This window comes from Oncorhynchus mykiss, chromosome 19, assembly GCF_013265735.2.
Source record: "Oncorhynchus mykiss isolate Arlee chromosome 19, USDA_OmykA_1.1, whole genome shotgun sequence".
Lineage (NCBI taxonomy): Eukaryota > Metazoa > Chordata > Actinopteri > Salmoniformes > Salmonidae > Oncorhynchus > Oncorhynchus mykiss.
In genome coordinates this window covers 52,951,590-52,973,104 of record NC_048583.1, presented here as the reverse complement: position 1 = coordinate 52,973,104, position 21,515 = coordinate 52,951,590, and the positions used below count along the sequence as shown (strand labels likewise).

Genomic DNA, 21,515 nt, shown 5'->3' with positions numbered 1-21,515 from the left:
GTGTAAACAGTGTGTTTTTTGTTTTTGCTGGTCGCATTATTTTATGCTGTTGTGTCCATGCTGGTTCTGTTTCTGTGTGTTCGGCAGCCAGGAGCACAGCCAGGTCTGTTTGTTTCATTCATAATATAATTAAAAACTATTGCTCCTCCTTCACTAGAACTAGAATGGTCTGAAAACAAAAGATATGTTGGGTGCATTAAGTGATGATATGCTTTCTGTTATTTTCTTGTTTGATACAATGTGTTGGAACAGTTCTGGTCCATCTGAAGGCATAGTCACATTTCGCCACTGCATACCACAGTGCCTTGCGAAAGTATTCACCCCCTTGGCATTCTTCCTATTTTGTTGCCTTACAAACCCCCTAAAAATATATATTTTAAAAGGTTGTATCATTTGATTTACACAACATGCCTACCACTTTGAAGATGCAAAATATTTTTTGTGTGTGAAACAAACAAGAAATATGACAAAACAGAACTATACACCCCCCCCCCCCCCCCCCCTCCAAAGTCAATACTTTGTAGAGCCACCTTGCAGCAATTACAGCAAATATGTGTCTATAAGCTTGGCACATCTAGCCACTTGGATTTTTGCCCATTCTTCAAGGCAAAACTGCTCCAGCTCCTTCAAGTTGGATGGGTTCCGCCATTTTGAATACTACAGATTCTCATTTTTTTTTTTCACATTTTTTTTTTACCCCCTTTTTCTCCCCAATCTCGTGGTATCCAATTGTTAGTAATTACTATCTTGTCTCATCGCTACAACTCCCGTACGGGCTCGGGAGAGACGAAGGTCGAAAGCCATGCGTCCTCCGAAACACAACCCAAAAAAGCCCCACTGCTTCTTAACACAGCTGCTATGAAAGTGAACTGTATCTGTTAAAAAAACTTTTCTTAAACGGAGCAAACGGAATGAAATGGGGATAAACATACCTTGATTTGTCCAATAGAAACTCTTCTTTGCAACAGTTGGACTAATGATTACACCCTAGATGCAGGTAAGAGTGTCCAAGGCGGTATTGAATGTGTCACTGTCATTAATTCAGTGGATCCTGTTACAAGTGAAAAGGCTGGCAGGCCTTGCGAGGATTGGAGCAGTGGCCGTGGCATAATCCCAATTCTACTGGAGCTGAATATTCAGTCTATGGCAAGAAGTTCCTCTCCACTGGCAGCTGTTCTCCTCCCTTGACACGCTTTCCTCAGTATTATTTGATTGGTATGCCTTTATAGGCCAGAGATGATAGGAATGTGAATATTATGTGATACCTTGATGTGATTATGAGTACTTGTGCTAATGATAAAACTGAGATGATGTAACCATGTTGTGCTTGTTGTCAGCAGTGATTGTCCAGAGCGCTTGGAGCTGAAGATGTCTCGAATGTACCTAAAAATCTGTTATAGAAAATACAATGTATTTTGGTATCTGATATCTGACTGATCATTCCCATGCTCCACTCCTTGATGTAAATAACCTGTGCATTGCTAGTTTACTTCCGAGGACCTCACCTATGAAAAGGTGACGTAGTATCGGCTACAGGAATCTTTATTTGTGGTTAAATCCTCCATGTTGCAATGGCATATGAGGAATATTATAATGGACACTTTATACAGAGTAAAAATGTACCTCTTTCATTGTGAACAGGGGAAAATAATCTCTCCCGCTCTCTCTCTCTGTCAGGTGACTCCCTCCATCTCTCAGAGTTAAGGATTGTGCTGCTGGGGTACAGAGGAGGATCTGGGAAGAGTTCAGCAGGAAACACCATACTGGGCAGAGAGGCATTTGACCTGAAGACAACTGCTCAGTGTGTGAAGAGACAGGGAGAAGTAGCAGGGAGGCTGGTCACTGTCATCGACACTCCTGGCTGGTGGAAGAATCTTCCTGTAGAAAGGACTCCTGAGCTGGTTAAACAGGAGATTTTGCTCAGTGTGTCTCTGTGTCCCCCAGGACCCCACACATTCCTCCTTGTCATATCTCTGGGGTTTTTATACACTGAGGAAGACAGAAGAGCAGTAGAGGAACACTTGACCCTTCTCTGTGAGACGGTCTGGAGTCACACTATAGTGCTGTTTACCCGTGGGGACTGTCTAGGAGACACAACCATTGAGCAGCACATCGAGAGTGAAGGGGAGGCCCTCAAGTGGCTTGTTGAGAAATGTGGGAACAGGTATCATATCCTCAACCATGAGAACAGAGGGGATGTCACTCAGGTCACAGAACTGCTTGAGAAGATAGAAGAGATGGTGGTAGGAAACAGAGGAGGACATTTTGAGATGAAGAGGGAGCTACTAGAGAAGATCGAAGTTTGGAGGAGAAAAAAGGAAGACAAAGCTAAAGAGCTGTGCATGAGGGTAAAGAAACAGAGAGAGATCCATAGAACATTTATAGGTGAGTTTTCTGTTCATGGTTTATTTTTCAAACTGCTTGGCAGGAATAAAAGCACTAGACAATTGTAATTGACAGTATACATTTTAATTCTCAGCAGGACACATATTTTCCTAATTATAGATGGACCCACTCTCCATGACATTTTCCAAATTTGTGGGGTTAAAATTAAAATGAATTTACTTGTAATTAGAAACACCTTACAGCAGTGAGTTTTTTGGGGTATGTCTAAGAGCTGTGCACACCTGTATTGTGCAATATTTGCCCCTTATTCTTTTTTAAATGATTCAAGCATTTGTGAAGTTTGTTGTGGATCATTGCTAGACAACCATTTTCTTGCCATAGGTTTTAAAGCAAATTTAAGTCAAAACTGTAAATAGGAAACTCAGGAACATTCAATGTCGTCTTTGTAATTAACTCCAGTGTAAATTTGGCCTTGTGTTTTAGGGTTATTGTTTTCCTGAAAGGTAAATTTGTCTTCCAGTGCCTGTTGGAAAGCAGACTGAACCAGGTTTTCCTCTAGGATTTTGCCTGTGCTTAGCTACATTCTGTTTTCTTTTTATCCTGAAAAACTCCCCAGTCCTTGCCGACGATAAGCATACCCATAACATAATACAGCCACCACCATGCTTGAAAATATGGAGAGTGGTACGCAGTGATGTGTTGTGCTGGATTTGCCCCAAACATAACACTTTGTATTCAGGACAAAATGTTAATTCCTTTGCCAAATGTTTTGCAGTATTGCTTTAGTGTCTTGTTGCAAACTGGATGCAATGTTTTGGAATATGTTTTATTCTGTATTATTTATTATTATTTATTTAACTCAATATTTTGGAGTAACTACAATGTTGTTGATTCATCCTCAGTTTTCTCTCATCACAGCCATTAAACTGTGCAACTGTTTTAAAATCACCAATATGGTGAAATTCCTAAGCAGTTTCCTTCCTCTCTGGCAACTGACTTAGGAAAGACACCTTTATCTTTGTATTTATACACCATCCAAAGCTAACTTCATGCTCAAAGAGATATTCAGTGTCAGCTCTTTTTTTATTTATATATGTTTTTATCTACCAATCGGTGCCCTTTTTGTGAGGCATTGTAAAACCTCCCTGGTCTTTAAATCTGTGCTTGAATTCATTACTCAATTGAAGAACCTTACAGATAATTGTGTATTTATTTATATTTAACTAGGCAAATCAGTTAAGAACAAATTCTCATTTTCAATGACGGCCTAGGAACAGTGGGTTAACTGTCTGTGAGTCCATGCAACTTATTATGTGACTTAAGCACATTTTTTGAACCTATTTATGACTTGCCATAAAAAAAAGTGGTTGAACAAATTTTGACTGAAGACATTTCAGCTTTTAATTTTTTATGAATTTGTAAAAATGTCTAAAAACAAAATTCCACTTTGACATTATGGAGTATTGTGTAGATCTTGCAATTATGTGGGGCTCCCGTGTGGAACAGTGGTCTAAGGCACAGCATTTCAGTGCTAGAGGTGTCACTACAGACCCAAGTTCAATTCCAGACTGTCACAACCAGCTGTGATCCAGCACAATTGGCCCAGTGTTGATAGGGTTAGGCCGTCATTGTAAATAACTATTTGTTCTTAACTGACTTGCCTAGTTAAATATATATGTATTTTAAAGATCAGTGACAATACATCTCAATTTAATAGATGTTATATTCAGGCTGTAAAGAAGTGATGTGAATACTTTCTGAAGGCACTGAACATGCATCAACCGCTGACATTATTTTTAACTTAATACGAGTAACCCAATTTTTGAAACTTCTCTTCAGATTAGCTGTGTTAAAATGGATATGTTTTGAAAATTATTTTGAAAATTGCATCCTACAATGTCGTCTATGTTTTCATAATGCTCCCAAATCACATGTTCAGATAAATAAAAGCTGTGTTCTCTCTGACAGGTGACTCACTCCATCTCTCAGAGCTGAGGATTGTGCTGCTGGGATCCAGAGATGCTGGGAAGAGTTCAGCAGGAAACACCATCCTGGGCAGAGAGGAGTTTGACCTGAGGACAGCCGCTCAGTGTGTGAAGAGACAGGGAGAAGTAGCAGGGAGGCAGGTCACTGTGGTCGACACTCCTGGCTGGTGGAAGAATCTCCCTGTAGAGTACACTCCTGAGCTGGTTAAACAGGAGATTGTGTTCAGTGCGTCTTTGTGTCCCCCAGGACCCCACACTGTCTTCCTGGTCATTCGGGTGGACGTTTCGTTCAAAGAAGAAGAGACAAATGCTGCAGAGGACCACCTGGAGCTTCTCAGTGAGAGAGTCTGGAGTCACACCATAGTGCTGTTCACCCATGGGGACTGTCTGGGAGACACAACCATTGAGCATCATATTCAGAGAGAAGGGAAGGCCCTCCAGTGGCTTGTTGAGAAATGTGGGAACAGATTTCATGTCCTCAACAATAACAACAGTGGTGATGCCACTCAGGTCACAGAGCTGCTGGAGAAGATAGATGAGTTGGTGGCAGCCAACAGTGGAGATGTGTTTTACCCTGAAAGAGATTGTAAAGAAGGAATTAATTTGATACCTGAGGAGATGTTTGAGAAACCATCTTTGCCATTAAAGGGAGCTCACTCTCTTCTGAGTAGTAAGTATGGTACTCTGAAAGTACCTTTAAATCTCAAGCGTGCTACAATGTTCTTGTTTGGCTACCCTCAATTTAAAAAGGTTAGTTTACCAACTTAGATTTTTTTTTTAAATCAAGATTCCAGTCAAACTGGAAAAATAAATAACAATTAAACAAAATAAATGCTACAGTCCACTTTCCTTCTGTTATTAACATTATTCATAAACCTGAACCAAACACCATCATAGTGTAGATATCAGTATAACTTATTTCTTTAGTCTAAAATGTTGGGGGAGGGGTGCCGGGGCTGCTAACCTGACATATGGAATTGCTTTAAGATGGTCATACTATGGATCATTTAGCAATTTGATTTAGAATTTTAGGACCCCTTTAGGTACTAAAATAAAAACGATTGATTATTTTTGGATATAAAATATTGATTTTGGCCTTTTACTACTAAAGCCCATAGGAACACATTGAAAACACATTAATAAATGGCAAAAAGGACAGTGAAAAAATACAATCATAAGAAACAAGATGTTGAAGTGTCTGTCCTAAATCTAGAAGATATAAAAAAATTAAGAAATATATATATAATTTTATTTTTGTACACATGTTTAAGCACAAAATTACCTTCATACTTCAATTAGTTATTTAAAAACGGGTACCGGTTACCTTCAGACAAGTCCGTCACACCTGTGGGGGTCGTAGCGCAAAACAGAGAACACCATAATGTTTGTTAGAATCTCCACTTTCCACAGTGCGGTCCCAGTTTGTAGCCCAAACGGTTTGGACACTACCAAACAGAAGTTGGCACATCGACGGTACCGACTTCGAATGATTCTCCTGATAGTTGTGGGGTCAAAACGGTTGGTAGGATGTCTCATGGTCTGACAAACACCGCTCTAGCTCTGCCACCTTTCACCACAGATGTCTCATGGTCTGACAAACACCGCTCTAGCTCTGCCACCTTTCACCACAGATGTCTCATGGTCTGACAAACACCGCTCTAGCTCTGCCACCTTTCACCACAGATGTCTCATGGTCTGACAAACACCGCTCTAGCTCTGCCACCTTTCACCACAGATGTCTCATGGTCTGACAAACACCGCTCTAGCTCTGCCACCTTTCACCACAGATGTCTCATGGTCTGACAAACACCGCTCTAGCTCTGCCACCTTTCACCACAGATGTCTCATGGTCTGACAAACACCGCTCTAGCTCTGCCACCTTTCACCACAGTTGTCTCATGGTCTGACAAACACCGCTCTAGCTCTGCCACCTTTCACCACAGATGTCTCATGGTCTGACAAACACCGCTCTAGCTCTGCCACCTTTCACCACAGATGTCTCATGGTCTGACAAACACCGCTCTAGCTCTGCCACCTTTCACCACAGATGTCTCATGGTCTGACAAACACCGCTCTAGCTCTGCCACCTTTCACCACAGATGTCTCATGGTCTGACAAACACCGCTCTAGCTCTGCCACCTTTCACCACAGATGTCTCATGGTCTGACAAACACCGCTCTAGCTCTGCCACCTTTCACCACAGATGTCTCATGGTCTGACAAACACCGCTCTAGCTCTGCCACCTTTCACCACAGATGCGGAAGTGCGACACTGGTGGATGCAGTGGATTGAGACGCATCCAACGCAAAAACACATCTTTGGAGATACACTACCGTTCAAAAGTTTGGGTTCACTTAGAAATGTCCTTGTTTTAGAAAGAAAGGCACATTTTTTTGTCCATGAAAATACATTGAATTGATCGTAAATACAGTGTAGACATTGTTAATGTTGTAAATGACTATTGTAGCTGGAAACGGCTGATTTTTTATGGAATATCTACATAGGAGTACAGAGGCCCATTATCACCAACCATCACCAATGGCACGTTGTGTTAGCTAATCCAAGTTTATCATTTTAAAAGAATAATGGATCATTAGAAAACCATTTTGCAATTATGTTAGCACAGCTGAAAACTGTTGTACTGATTCAAGAAGCAATAAAACTGGCCTTTTTTAGACTAGTTGAGTATCTGGAGCATTAGGATTTGTGAGTTCGATTACAGAAATTGCCAAGAAACTGAAGATCTCGTACAGCGCTGTGTACTACTCCCTTCACAGAACAGCGCAAACTAGCTCTAACCATAATAGAAAGAGGAGTGGGAGACCCCAGTACACAACTGAGCAAGAGGACAAGTACATTAGAGTGTCTATTTTGAGAAACAGACGCCTCACAAGTCCTCAACTGGCAGCTTCATTAAATAGTACCCGCAAAAAATTGTCTAAATGTCAACAGTGAAGAGGCGACTCCGGGAGTTCCTCTGTCCAGTGTCTGTGTTCTTTTACCCATCTTAATCTTTTATTTTTATTGGCCAGTCTGAGATAGGGCTTTTTCTTTGCAACTCTGCCTAGAAGGCCAGCGGAGTCTCCTATTCACTGTTGACGTTGAGACTGGTGTAGACCCCAAACTTTTGAACAGTAGTGTATCTAGCTTAAACTGATGAATTATGATGGGGATTGTTTTGTTATGTAATATATATTACAAGATAACATTTAAGCAAAATGTAACAAAATCCTAGAGACCACTTTTCTTCTGTTTCTAACATTAGTCATGAAACTGAACCAACCACCATCATAGTGTAGATATCAGCATTGCTTATTTCTTTTGAATCTAAGACATTTGGAGAGAGGAAATTGATGGGGATTTGTTTGTCATGTAACTTAGCAATCGACTCTAGGAGGTTATCTACATGATGCAAGCATTGTTTTGTTCTACAGTGAGTGGAGGCAGCAGACCCGAGACTGGATATGATGGTTCAGACCAGATGTCTGGGATTGGATCTGTAGCTGAATCTCTGCTGAGGCTAGTGGGTAGGATGTTACAGTTCTTCCCTGAGAATACAGTTTTATCTAAATACAAATAAAGTGTTGAATGTGTTTATCATTCACCAAGCAAGAAAAAGTAATGGATTGTAGTGTACTTAAGCCTAATCTAAGTATTATAGTTCTCTTGTTGTGATGTTGTCCAGTACCTGGAGATGACATATCTGATACCCAGTCTCTGAGAAGCTCTGTGTACAGCTCCCAGACATCAGAACCAGTATGTGAGCACAACTCTGGATCAAAGAGTTCTAGAGAAAAATCCAGCTTGGATGTCATGAGGTAGGCACTGTTGTCTGAGGCTCCGCTTCTCCCTCACAAAACATTTTCTATAATAATCAGATCTACTGAGGATGTAACAAGCTGTACACATTCACACATTATTGCACATACACACTAGTAGCATGTCAATGTACACTACCGGTGAGAAGTTTTAGAACACCTACTCATTCAAGGGTTTTTCTTTATTTTTACTATTTTCTACATTTTAGAATAATAGCGAAGACTTAAACTATGAAATAACATATGTAGAAACAAAAAGCATTAAACAAATCAAAATATATTTTATATTTGAGATTCTTCAAATAGCCACACTTTGCCTTGATGACAGCTTTGCACACTCTTGGCATTTTCTCAACCAGCCTCACCTGGAATACTTTAACCTGATGTTAACCAACAGTCTTGAAGGAGTTCCCACATGCACTGAGCACTTGTTGGCTGCTTTTCCTTCACTCTGTGGTCCGACTCATCCCAAACCATCTCAATTTGGTTGAGGTTGGGGGATTGTGGCGGTCAGGCCATTTGATGCAGCACTCCATCACTCTCCTTCTTGGTCAAATAGCCCTTACACAGCCTGGATTTGTGTTGGGTCATTGTCCTGTTGAAAAACAAATGATAGTCCCACTAAGCACAAACCAGATGGGATGGTATATCACTGCACTATGCTGTGGTAGCCATGTGGGTTAAGTGTGCCTTGAATTCTAAATAAATCACTGACAGTGTCACCAGCAAAGCACCCCCACACCATCACACCTCCTCCTCCATGCTTTATGGTGGGAAAAACATGCGAAGATCATCCGTTCACCCACACCATGTCTCACAAAGACACGGCGGTTGGAACCAAAAATCGCCAATTTGGACTCATCAGACCAAAGGACAGATTTCCTCCGGTCTAATGTCCATTGCTCGTGTTTCTTGACCCAAGCAAGTCTTTTCTTCATATTTGTGTCGTTTAGTAGTGGTTTCTTTGCAGCATTTCGACCATGAAGGCCTGATTCACACAGTCTCCTCTGAACAGTTGATGTTGAGATGTGTATGTTACTTGAACTCTGTGAATCATTTATTTGGGTTGCAATTTCTGAGGTTGGTAACTCTAATGAACTTATCCTCCGCAGCAGAGGTAACTCCTGGTCTTCCTTTCCTGTGGGTGTCCTCATGAGAGCCAGTTTCATCATAGTGCTTGATGGTTTTTGCGACTGCACTTGAAGACACTTTCACACTTCTTGAAATGTTCCTTATTGACTGACCTTCATGGCTTAAAGTAATGATGGACTGGCATTTCTCTTTGCTTATTTGAGCTGTTCTTGCCATAATATGGACTTGGTCTTTTACCAAATAGGGCTGTCTTCTGTATACTCTTACCTTGTCATCACATCTGATTGGCTCAAACACATCAAGAAGGAAATAAATTCCACAAATTAACTTTAGAAGGCAAACCTGCGAATGTAAATGCGTTCCAGGTGACTACTTCATGAAGCTGGTTGAGAGAATGGCAAGAGTGTGCAAAGCTGTCATCAATGCAACGGGTGTCTATTTGAAGAATCTCAAATATAAAATATATTTTAATTGGCACTTTTTTGGTTACTACATGATTCCATATCAGTTATTTCATAGTTGTGATGTCTTCACTATTGTTCAAAAATAGTATAAATAAATAAAAACCTTGGAATGAGAAGGTGTTCTGAAACTTTTGACCGGTAGTGAATATTAACAAAAATGCTGAAAAATGTACTGAAGATGCAAGAGTGGGGAGGTTGACATCAAGGCTACTGTTGCACTAGCGGAAACCTTCAGAGCTTTCTTCATCTCTGTCAGTTTTCTATTGTAGCATGCAACAATGGATACACTCATTCTCTATTTCCCTGCCCTAACTAACCCTGTTCTCTGAATATAGTTTTGTACTCAGAAGAATATTTTGTAGTCAGAAGAATCCATGCACCAGTAATGCATCAAACCATGAATCTGAACACAGCTCTACATCTACACCAGCGGAACGTGTAAGTAGAGTAATCTATCAATGTGTAAGTAGAGTAATCTATCAATGTGTAAGTAGAGTAATCTATCAATGCCTCAGTGTTTCAGTTCAACTCTATTAAAGATTCTCAATACTCACAGTTTGAATTTTGTAGGACAGTCAGTATTTTAAAGTACTTAAATGTTTTCTCTCCTCAAATGTTGTGTAATGTTAAGTTTGTATCCCTCAGTTGTGTAGAATAGATCCAGCTATATGCCTCAATAATTAATAATAATAAAATAAGCCACTGTCTTAATTCATAACTACAGAAGTCTATTCCTTTCATATGGTATTCAGGCATGTAGTTGGATCTGCTCAAGTTAATTTATTTTTTAAATGTTTTTATTTAACCCTAACGACACTGGGCCAATTGTGTGCCCCCCTATGGGGCTCTCAATCATGGCCGGTTGTGATACAGCCTGGAAACAAACCTAGGTCTGTAGTGACACCTCGAGCACTGAGATGCAGTGCCTTAGACCGCTGCGCCAGTCGGGAGCCCTTAAAACTATCATCATGTTGACATTAGACCACGTTTCAGGTCTTGAGAGCCACTCGGGACCACTCACAACTATCATCATGTTGACATTAGACCACGTTTCAGGTCCTGAGCGCCACTCGGGACCACTCACAACTATCATCATGTTGACATTAGACCACGTTTCAGGTCTTGAGAGCCACTCGGGACCACTCACAACTATCATCATGTTGACATTAGACCACGTTTCAGGTCCTGAGCGCCACTCGGGACCACTCACAACTATCATCATGTTGACATTAGACCACGTTTCAGGTCCTGAGCGCCACTCGGGACCACTCACAACTATCATCATGTTGACATTAGACCACGTTTCAGGTCCTGAGCGCCACTCGGGATCACTCACAACTATCATCATGTTGACATTAGACAACGTTTCAGGTCCTGAGCGCCACTCGGGATCACTCACAACTATCATCATGTTGACATTAGACCACTTTTCAGGTCCTGAGCGCCACTCGGGATCACTCACAACTATCATCATGTTGACATTAGACCACGTTTCAGGTCCTGAGCGCCACTCGGGACCACTCACAACTATCATCATGTTGACATTAGACCACGTTTCAGGTCCTGAGCGCCACTCGGGATCACTCACAACTATCATCATGTTGACATTAGACAACGTTTCAGGTCCTGAGCGCCACTCGGGACCACTCACAACTATCATCATGTTGATATTAGACCACGTTTCAGATCTTGAAATATTGGACAAACATTTTGTAGTGAACTATCACTTTAAAGGGTTAATCTGCAGATGCTACAGTACATATATTTTTTTTTACATACTATAAATGAATGATATGTACCCATTGTGTCTTAACGAATATCATTTAGAAAGGCCTCATGAGCTTAGATCTGTAATACTCCATCAGAACCCAAAATATAAGCTTGTTTTACTCCAATGTTTATAAACAAAATAAATGTAAACAAACACTGTATAGCCTCAAAGCATGGTTGAAACAATAATTATGATATCATGGATGGTCAGTCCTTGCATCCATAGCTCTGTCTATGAATTAAAGAGTAGTTACATTTCTCCAGCCTCATCCCTTAGCTTTTTACCGAAACAGTGGTGGGGAAAGAGATTTGTTATTATTTCAACTGCAGATTGTGCCTTTAAGAGGACTGCAGGGCATATCGAAGGTTGTCTAGTTGTTTCTGCTGATTTGGTGTTTTCAATCTGCATTTCAGACACTTGCTGTTGTGACAAAATTAACACCTGAAACATCCACAGGATTTACAGAAACGTCATGCAGGTAACAATGTATTGCTGGTAACATTAATATATTTGATTCTGAGAATTTGTGTTAATTATTGTAACTAATAATTGTCCTATGTGCTCCAGGCTCCAGTGCTCCCATGCAGGTCTGTTCCAGTGCAGTTTGACAGGGCTGGTGTTTCTGATGAAGAGGGAGGGGGAAGTGCTGTACAGAACTGTCCAATGGGATGAGAATCTCCTGCACTCCACAGGCCAGACTCCTGCAGGACCGCTGTTCAGTATTGAGTGTCTTCAGGGGTCTGTCTGTCAGCTACATCTCCCACACTGTGAGATTCTCTCTGGTGAGTTACACACCACTCACAACTATCATCATGATAACCAATACAACAGCCAATACAACAGTGGATGAGTAAGATATATTTATTTTGCAGGAGAGGGTCTTGATTCCCTGTCTGTGGCCCATGTTACTGGTGACAGTGTGGAGGTTTTACCACCACTGAGGGTGACTGACACACACGTAGTGGTGAACATCACAGACCTCTCCTTGTGGGGCCTGGTCAGAATGTTTAGACCCTTCCTCTCGATCAAGGGACAGGTGTTGCCTTTCCTCCAATCATTCGGCCATCCTCAGTCAGTTCTGAATGTAATCGTTCTGCCATTGAATGTGCCCCTTAATGAGGTACAGACCAAATCCTTGCGCTATCCAAAACATGTCTTGTCATGTATTTTAGAACTGTGGTGCTTACCTAAAAATGTATGCAAAAAGTAATGAAATCATAAAAAAATACAATGTTATTATACAGTTGAAGTGGGAAGTTTACAAACTCGTTTTTCAACCACTTCACAAATTTCTTGTTAACAAACTATAGTTTTGGCATGTCGGTTAGGACATCTACTTTGTGCATGACAAAAGTCATTTTTCCAACAATTGTTTGCAGACAGATTATTTCACTCATAATTCACTGTGTCACAATTCCAGGGGGTCAATAGTTTACATACACTAAGTTGACTGTGCATTTAAACTGTTTGGAAAATTCCAGAAAATGATGTCATGGCTTTAGAAGCTTCTGATAGGCTAATTGACATAATTTGAGTCAATTGGAGGTGTCCCTGTGGATATATTTCAAGGCCTACCTTCAAACTCAGTGCCTCTTTGCTTGACATCATAGGAAACTCAAAAGAAATCAGCCAAGACCTCAGAAAAAAAATTGTAGACCTCCACAAGTCTGGTTCATCCCTGGGAGCAATTTCCAAATGCCTGAAGGTACCACGTTCATCTGTACAAACAACAGTACGCAAGTATAAACACCATGGGACCACGCAGCTGTCATACTGCTCAGGAAGGAGATGCGTTCTGTCTCCTAGAGATGAACGTACTTTAGTGCGAAAAGTGCAAATCAATCTCAGAACAACAGCAAAGGACCTTGTGAAGATGCTGGAGGAAACAGGTACAAATGTATCTATATCCACAGTAAAAATTAGTCCTATATCGACATAACCTGAAAGGCCGCTTAGCAAGGAAGAAGCCACTGCTCCAAAACCGCCATAAAAAAGCCAGACTACGGTTTGCAACTGCACATGGGGACAAAAATCCTACTTTTTGTAGAAATGTCCTCTGGTCTGATGAAACAAAAATAGAAATGTTTGGCCATAATGACCATCGTTATGTTTGGTGGAAAAAGGGGGAGGCTTGCAAGCCGAAGAACACATCCCAACCGTGAAGCATAGTGGTGGCAGCATCATGTTGTGGGTGTGCTTTGCTGCAGGAGGGACTGGTGCACTTCACAAAATAGATGGCATCATGAGGATAGAAAATTGTATGGATATATTGAAGCAACACCTCAAGATATCAGTCAGGAAGTTAAAGCTTGGTCGCAAATGGGTCTTCCAAATGGACAATGACCCCAAGCATACTTCCAAAGTTGTGGCAAAATGGCTTAAGGACAACAAAGTCAAGGTATTGGAGTGGCCATCACAAAGCCCTGACCTCAATCCTATAGAAAATGTGTGGTCAGAACTGAAAAGGCGTGTGCGAGCAAGTGTAACGGATGTGAAACGGCTAGCTTAGTTAGCGGTGCGCGCTAAATAGCGTTTCAATCGGTGACGTCACTTGCTCTGAGACCTTGAAGTAGTTGTTCCCCTTGCTCTGCAAGGGCCGCGGCTTTTGTGGAGAGATGGGTAACGATGCTTCGTGGGTGTCAGTTGTTGATGTGTGCAGAAGGTCCCTGGTTCGCGCCCGGGTATGGGCGAGGGACGGTCTAAACTTATACTGTTACATTGATGCTGTTGACCCGGATTACTGGTTGCTGCGGAAAAAGGAGGAGGTCAAAAGGGGGGTGAGTGTAACAGATGTGAAACGGCTAGCTTAGTTAGCGGTGCGCGCTAAATAGCGTTTCAATTGGTGACGTCACTTGCTCTGAGACCTTGAAGTAGTTGTTCCCCTTGCTCTGTAAGGGCCGCGGCTTTTGTGCAGCGATGGGTAACGATGCTTCGTGGGTGTCAGTTGTTGATGTGTGCAGAAGGTCCCTGGTTCGCGCCCGGGTATGGGCGAGGGGACGGTCTAAAGTTATACTGTTACACAAGGAGGCCTACAAACGTGACTCATTTACACCAGCTCTGTCAGGTGGAATGGGCCACAATTCACCCAATTTATTGTGGAAAGCTTTTGGAAGGCTACTCAACTTTTGACCCATGTTAAACTATTTAAAGGCAATGCTATCAAATACTAATTGAGTGTGTGTAAACCCACTGGGAATGTGATGAAAGAAATAAAAGCTGAAATAAAAAATTCTCTCTACTATTATTCTGACTTCACATTCTTAAAATAAAGTGGTGATCCTAACTGACCTAAGACAGGGAATTTTTACTGGTATTAAATGTCAGGAATTGTGAAAAACTGACTTTAAATGTATTTGGCTGAGGTGTATGTAAACTTCCGACTTCAACTGTATATGGCTTTCCTTTTGACAGGAAATGGTGTAACTTTGTTCAACTTCAAAAAGTTGTTTTTTTCTTCTTAACATGGTTCAACACAAAACATTTAGGTAGTGTTCAATTCCCCCTTTAGGTCTTCATGTCCTCATTGATCATCATCTGTTAATCTGTGGCAGGTGAAGCAACAACAAACAGGGAACACTTACATACCGGTCTGTTCGGACTGCACTCTGAGTCGAGGGGAAAAATACAGTCTCTCCTGTGATCTGAAGAAGATACAGGACATCTACCCTAAAGCTAAGGTGAATGATGTTGTTTACTGATGATGTCACATACTGATGATGATATCGCATAGTGATGATGATGATGTCACATAGTGATGATGATGTCACATAGTGATGATGACATCACATTGTGCCAGATGTACACTCATGGCTGGCTCCGCCCGCCTGCCCACCTATCAATCAATCAATCAATCAAATGTATTTATAAACCCTTTTTACATCAGCCGATGTCACAAAGTGCTATACAGAAACCTAGCCTCAAACCCCAAATGTAGATACACGGTGGCTAGGAAAAACTAGAACCAAGGAAGAAACCTAGAGATGAACCAGGCTCTGGTGGGCAAAACATTTTAGTGGTCCCCCTCGTAACAGCGGAGAGAAATTTAAGCTAAATTAATTTCCTGCAATTTTGTACATTTTGCCATGGGCTGGAGATGCATTTTATTTCATGCAATTCTACTCATTTTTCAAAGGATCAGAGAGAATAATTTTTCAGTTTTACTGCTAATTTCCTGCAATTCTACCCATTTTGCCATGACTTATACAATGTTTATGATATCTGAATGAGAGGGACTATCAAAATCAATGGGGGCCTCCTAGAGGTCAGGGCACCTGGGTATGTGCCCTGCGTGAACGGTCGGTATTCGGCCATGATTACTACAAGTTTTGATAGCTGGATAGACTCATTTAACAGTCTAAAAATTATTAGCTGACATGGCTGATTGAGTGACTGTCAGTGACTGACAGAAGAGAAATTGCTGATGCACAACCACATTTCGAACTTGCACCTTGTGTATTCTACTATTTTAACTTTCAACAGTAAGTTGCTTGGGGTTTATGCCTGCGGCCAACCCTATGTACAATGATAACTAAACATTGTCCATTCATGCTAATAATTACCTCACGTTGCTGAGGTGTCACATAACCTATAAGTTGTATAGACGGCTTGTTCTATACCAGGTATTCTCAAACTGCGGTACGTGCAATGCCGTCGGGGATACGCCAAATAAAAATGTGATTCACATTTTTTTTAAAAAACATACAATTTTCACAGTCCATTTATATTTTCCAACGGGGCTATACATTTGGGTGAGTTTTTTTCTCTCGCCTGAGTGGCCTCGTTTCACTGCCAAATGTTTTATTAAACCCTCTAGTGTTCAGCGAAATAACACAATGTTAAATACAGGGAGCCTGGTCAAATAATTCACATCCAATCACATTAACCGTTACTCTCTCGCGGGAATTCCACTAACGGTCCATATGTAGCCAAAAGTAGCTGCTGCTCATTCCGCTTGCTCGAAAATTGATAAATGGTTTTAAAAAGTAAGGCCTACGTCCATAGAGACTCATACCAGCTCTACTGGTAGTACTGCTACTACCAGCAGTACTACACCTGCACCTGTCGACGACAAGTTGTTCTGATTCCAGTAGCACATCCAATGCTAGCATCAGTAATTCTGCATTTGTTGTTAGCCCGGCTAGCATGGACACTGACAGTTGTGAATCTGATGCAGCTGAAGAGCTACTGCCCCCTTACCCGGGAAAGCACTGAACAACAGACAGGGACGTTGGGCCATCGAAGAGGCACAAATATGATGAGAACTACATTGATTTGGGGTTCACTTATATTGGGAGTAGTGTCTTTCCTCAAAAGTACTATCTCACAACTCGATGAAACCTTCACTCTTGCTCAGACATTTAGAAACAAAACATGCCAATTTCAAAAATAAGCCACAGGAGGTTTTTTTGGCGAGAATTAAGATGACTTTCGAGTAGTAAGACATGTATAAAAAGCAACAGATACCATTAATAAGAAGGGGCTAGAAGCGTATTATATGGTGAGCTAGCGAGTGGCTAGGACAGGCAAGTCCCATACTATTGTGGAGGACTTACTTCTTCCTGCTGCCTCAGTTATGGCTGGGACAATACTGGGGGAAAAGACAGGAGATGTTATGAAACAATTACTGCTTCGCATACAAGCTAGTGAATTATACGCGTTACAGCTGGATGAGTCAACAGACGTGGCGGACCTGGCACAGCTCCTGGTATATGTCCGTTACGTTTATGGGGGGTCAATTAAGGAAGACATCATCTTCTGCAAACCACTGGAAACCAGGACAGCAGGAGAGGATTTAAAAAAAAAAAAACATTATTTTTTTGTTTTGAAATTTCCCCCCCAATTTTGTGGTATCCAATTGTTTTTAGTAGCTACTATCTTGTCTCATCGCTACAACTCCCGTACGGGCTCGGGAGAGACAAAGGTTGAAAGTCATGCGTCCTCCGATACACAACCCAACCAAGCCGCACTGCTTCTTAACACGTATCCAACCCGGAAGACAGCCGCACCAATGTGTCGGAGGAAACACCGTGCACCTGGCAACCTTGGTTAGAGCGCACTGCGCCTGGCCCGCCACAGGAATCGCTGGTGCGCGATGAGACAAGGATTTCCCTACCGGCCAAACCCTCGCTAACCCGGACCTCTCGGTCGCGGCCGGTTGCGACAGAGCCTGGGCTTAGAGTATATTTTTTAAAAACTGGACAGCTTTGTGGCATCAAATGGACTTTGGTGGTCAAGATGTGTTAGTATCTGTACTCATGGCGCAAAGCCATGACAGGGAGACATAGTGGAGTGGTAAGGCAAGCAGTTCCTCCCGACGCCACTTGGGTACACTGCAGCATCCACCGAAACCTCTTGCTGCCAAAGGAATGCCTTGCAGCTTGAAAGACGTTTTGGACACTACAGTGAAAATGGTTAACTTTGTTAAAGCAAGGCCCCTGAACTCTCATGTATTTTCTGCACTATGCAATGATATGGGCAGTGACCATGTAACGCTTTTACAACATACAGAAGTGCGCTGGTTATCAAGGGGGTGAAAGTATTGACACGTTTCTTTACTGACCATAATTTTCACTTGTCTGACCGCTTGCATGATGTCGAGTTTTTCAAATGACAGGCCTATCTGGGTGATTGTTTTTTTCTCACCTGAATGATCTGAATGTAGGATTACAGGGACTCTCCGCAACTATATTCAATGTGCGGGACAAAATTGAGGCTATGATTAAGAAGTTGGAGCTCTTCTCGGTCTGCATTAACAAGGACAACACACAGGTCTTTCCATCATTGTATGATTTTTTTGTGTGCAAATGAACTCAAGCTTACGGACAATGTCAAATGTGATATAGCGAAGCACCTGAGTGAGTTTGGTGTATAATTACACAGGTCCTTTCCCGAAACGGAAGACACAAACAACTGGATTCGTTATCCCTTTCATGCCCTGCCTCCAGTCCACTTACCAATATCTGAACAAGAGAGCCTCATCGAAATTGCAACAAGCGGTTCTGTGAAAATGTAATTTAATCAGAAGCCACTGCCAGATTTCTGGATTGGGCTGCGGTCAGAGTTTCTTGCCTTGGTAAATTGCACTGTTAAGACACTGATGCCCTTTGCAACCACGTACCTATGTGAGAGTGGATTCTCGGCCCTCACTAGCATGAAAACTAAATACAGGCATAGACTGTGTGTGGAAAATGATTTAAGACTGAGACTCTCCAATACAACCCAACATTGCAGAGTTGTGTGCATCCTATCAAGCACACCTTCTCATTAACCTGTGGTGAGTTATTCACCATTTTTGATGAACAAATAAAGTTTTATATGTAAGCTGGCTAAATAAAGAGCAAAACTATTGATTAGCATTATATTATTATTTGTGCCCTAGTTCTACAAGAGCTCTTTGTCACTTCCCACATGTCGGGTTGTGACAAAAACTCAGACTCATTCTTACGTTTAATAAATGTATTGTATAGTGTGTGTGTGGCAGGCTTACAATGATGGCAAACAACAACATTTGAGAGTGCGCTGACCCTGGTGCTAGAGGGGGTACGCAGCTGGAGGTTGAATGTTTGAAGGGGTACGGGACTCTAAAAAGTTTGAGAACCACAGTTCTATACAACTCTGTTAGTGGTTATTGCTCCTCTCCTAATATAGGAAACACACCAGAGCAACGGATGTCCGAGTGCCTTTGAGTAGAATACGTTTTAACACAGCAGCGACACCAAGCGATAGGACGGTCACACGCTGCTTTTTAGCTGTTCATCATTGTGGTGTGTCTGATATACAAGGAAAAGGTTTGATAACAGCACAAGTATCATTTACAATGTAGTCTAATCTACTGTAACTTTGTGTTTCAGCGTATTCAGATTTACTGGGACTATGGTCCAAACTACCACCCCACCTTTCAGGTGTTCCTGAACCCGGACACAGAACATGTAGAGCTGAGACTTCTGGAAAGAGGGGCTGATGGAGATGAGGTGTGGGCAGGACGTGTCCTTCTGCCAGGTAAAACTATACAATTATTATTTAAATTAAAACCTTAAAATACCTGAGCCACAATGTCCACAGTACTGCTGGTTCGTCTTTTCTCACTGGTTGACTACCATTGAGATTTCTCTAACATTGTGTTCAGTGGGCACAACAGGACAAAACATACTTGGAAACTTGAACTTGTCCAATAAGGAACACTCATTTTTGGTTTTCCAGTAAAAAAATAACATTTAGCAAACATAAACTCAACTGAACATGGTAAAGGTGCCCGATATCTAAATTAGTTCTAAGATGAAAGATGAAATCCAGCTGTGTTTGGGACCTCAAGGTCTGTATATGTATATCTGTTTTCTTTAATCCCAACCACCATTCCCACCTTACTGTGGACTCATCTGTGATGTGTTTGGATTAGTGATGTTAGAAGGGATTTTCCCCTGCTGCACCGTGCTTGTAAACACTGGTGTTGCACAGCATACATAATTGTATACAGAGGTTCATGTCTTTGTTTTCCCGACTCCCAGGTGCTGTGTTAGTGGGACGGGATCAGGCTGAGAACAGTCACAGTGATCCTGCAGAGAAGCAACTGCATTCTGTACGAAAGGACTTTGTGGATCGTGTGTCAAAGTCGGTTGTTGACGATCTGCTGGATGGACTTCTGCAACAAAAAGTGATTAATAACCATGAAATGGAGACAGTAAAAGTGATCCCTGAGAGGGCAGAGAAGGCCCAGGAAGTCATTGACACGGTGCTGAGGAAAGGAGACGTTTCATGTTTAATAATGAAAACCCTTCTGATTGAACTGGACCCCTTCTTATGCAAAACGCTTGGCTTCCACTGAAACATGTTAGAGTGTTGTCTGTGATGTCTGTGTTCAATGATACAATTGGTCTGTAGTTTGCATATTGAGCTAAATCTATTTAGATTATTTTGGAATTAGTGTATTAGGCTGATCACTTCTCTGTCATTCAACATAACCTCAATATACAATGTATTGGGCTTTCTTCAATAATCCCAACATGTTGGATTTCAGGTTACAGTGTGAATAGTGTCTATAGTGTCAAGTTGAATCATTATAAATTCACAGATGAATTGCACTTTTTCTATTTTTGTTTTGTCTGTATTTGATTTTATGTCCTTTCTGTGCTTGATGACATACAGTATTTTAATATAGAGACACAAACCATCTCATTTTATTGTACTGGACAGTCAACTTCTCATTCCACTATAACATGTAACGTAAACTAGTGCCAATACCATGCAGTCACACATTCCATGACATGATAATCACCTCCATGATAATGATTTGATTTGATTGATATTTTAATAACAATAGCTATCATTTTGACTGTACATAGCAATTAAGTAAAATACTGACTATTTGGAAAAAATAGGGGGGGTTATTGAACTTGTATAAAAAAATGTATTTATAATTATTAGATTGTAATTGATTTGATTATCTCTGTATTAATTTCCTTTGTTTTCAAATAATAATAAATAAAGAAGATATTAAACCTAGCAATCATTGATCAGAATTGTCAGGGTTGATCTCTATAGTGAAACACCTATTTCATTTCTGGTAATCTAACACAATCAACATGTAATGAAGTGTAAACACAAACACTGTTTTACACACCAATTACGCCAATTACGTTCATGGGACACCAATATAGTAATGTTGATGGGGCGGCAGGTGGTTAGAGCGTTGGACTAGTAACCGGAAGGTTGCGAGTTCAAACCCCTGAGCTGACAAGGTACAAATCTGTCGTTCTGCCCCTGAACCCACTGTTCCTAGGCTGTCATTGAAAATAAGAATTTGTTCTTAACTGACTTGCCTTAAATAAAGGTAAAATAAGACCCCACTTTAACAAGGCACAGGGTTCTCTCACTGATGCTTCTCATTAATAGTCCTTAAATGGTAAAAATAAATGCAAAGAGAGGCATCTGCCGAAGTCGTTGCCTCTCCTTGTTCGGGCGGTGCTCGGCGGTTGACGTCACCGGTCTTCTGGATCATTGATCCATTTTCCATTGTTTTTTGTCTTGTCTTCCTACACACCTG

General features: G+C 41.3%; 1 protein-coding gene across 1 annotated transcript in view; it reads left to right on the top strand.

Annotated features, from left to right (window-relative positions):
- The window catches only part of LOC110498108, a 38,185-nt gene extending 17,128 nt beyond the window's left edge, over positions 1 to 21,057 (top strand). The window contains exons 3-13 of the mRNA XM_036953830.1: positions 1,678 to 2,385; positions 4,315 to 5,001; positions 7,766 to 7,858; positions 8,017 to 8,149; positions 10,041 to 10,143; positions 11,890 to 11,954; positions 12,044 to 12,258; positions 12,352 to 12,682; positions 15,006 to 15,153; positions 19,327 to 19,474; positions 19,981 to 21,057. Of these exons, the coding sequence (XP_036809725.1) occupies positions 1,678 to 2,385; positions 4,315 to 5,001; positions 7,766 to 7,858; positions 8,017 to 8,149; positions 10,041 to 10,143; positions 11,890 to 11,954; positions 12,044 to 12,258; positions 12,352 to 12,682; positions 15,006 to 15,153; positions 19,327 to 19,474; positions 19,981 to 20,297 (2,948 nt within the window). The 3' untranslated portion in view covers positions 20,298 to 21,057. The remainder of the gene's footprint in view (positions 1 to 1,677; positions 2,386 to 4,314; positions 5,002 to 7,765; positions 7,859 to 8,016; positions 8,150 to 10,040; positions 10,144 to 11,889; positions 11,955 to 12,043; positions 12,259 to 12,351; positions 12,683 to 15,005; positions 15,154 to 19,326; positions 19,475 to 19,980) is intronic.
- The last annotated feature ends 458 nt before the right edge of the window (positions 21,058 to 21,515 follow it).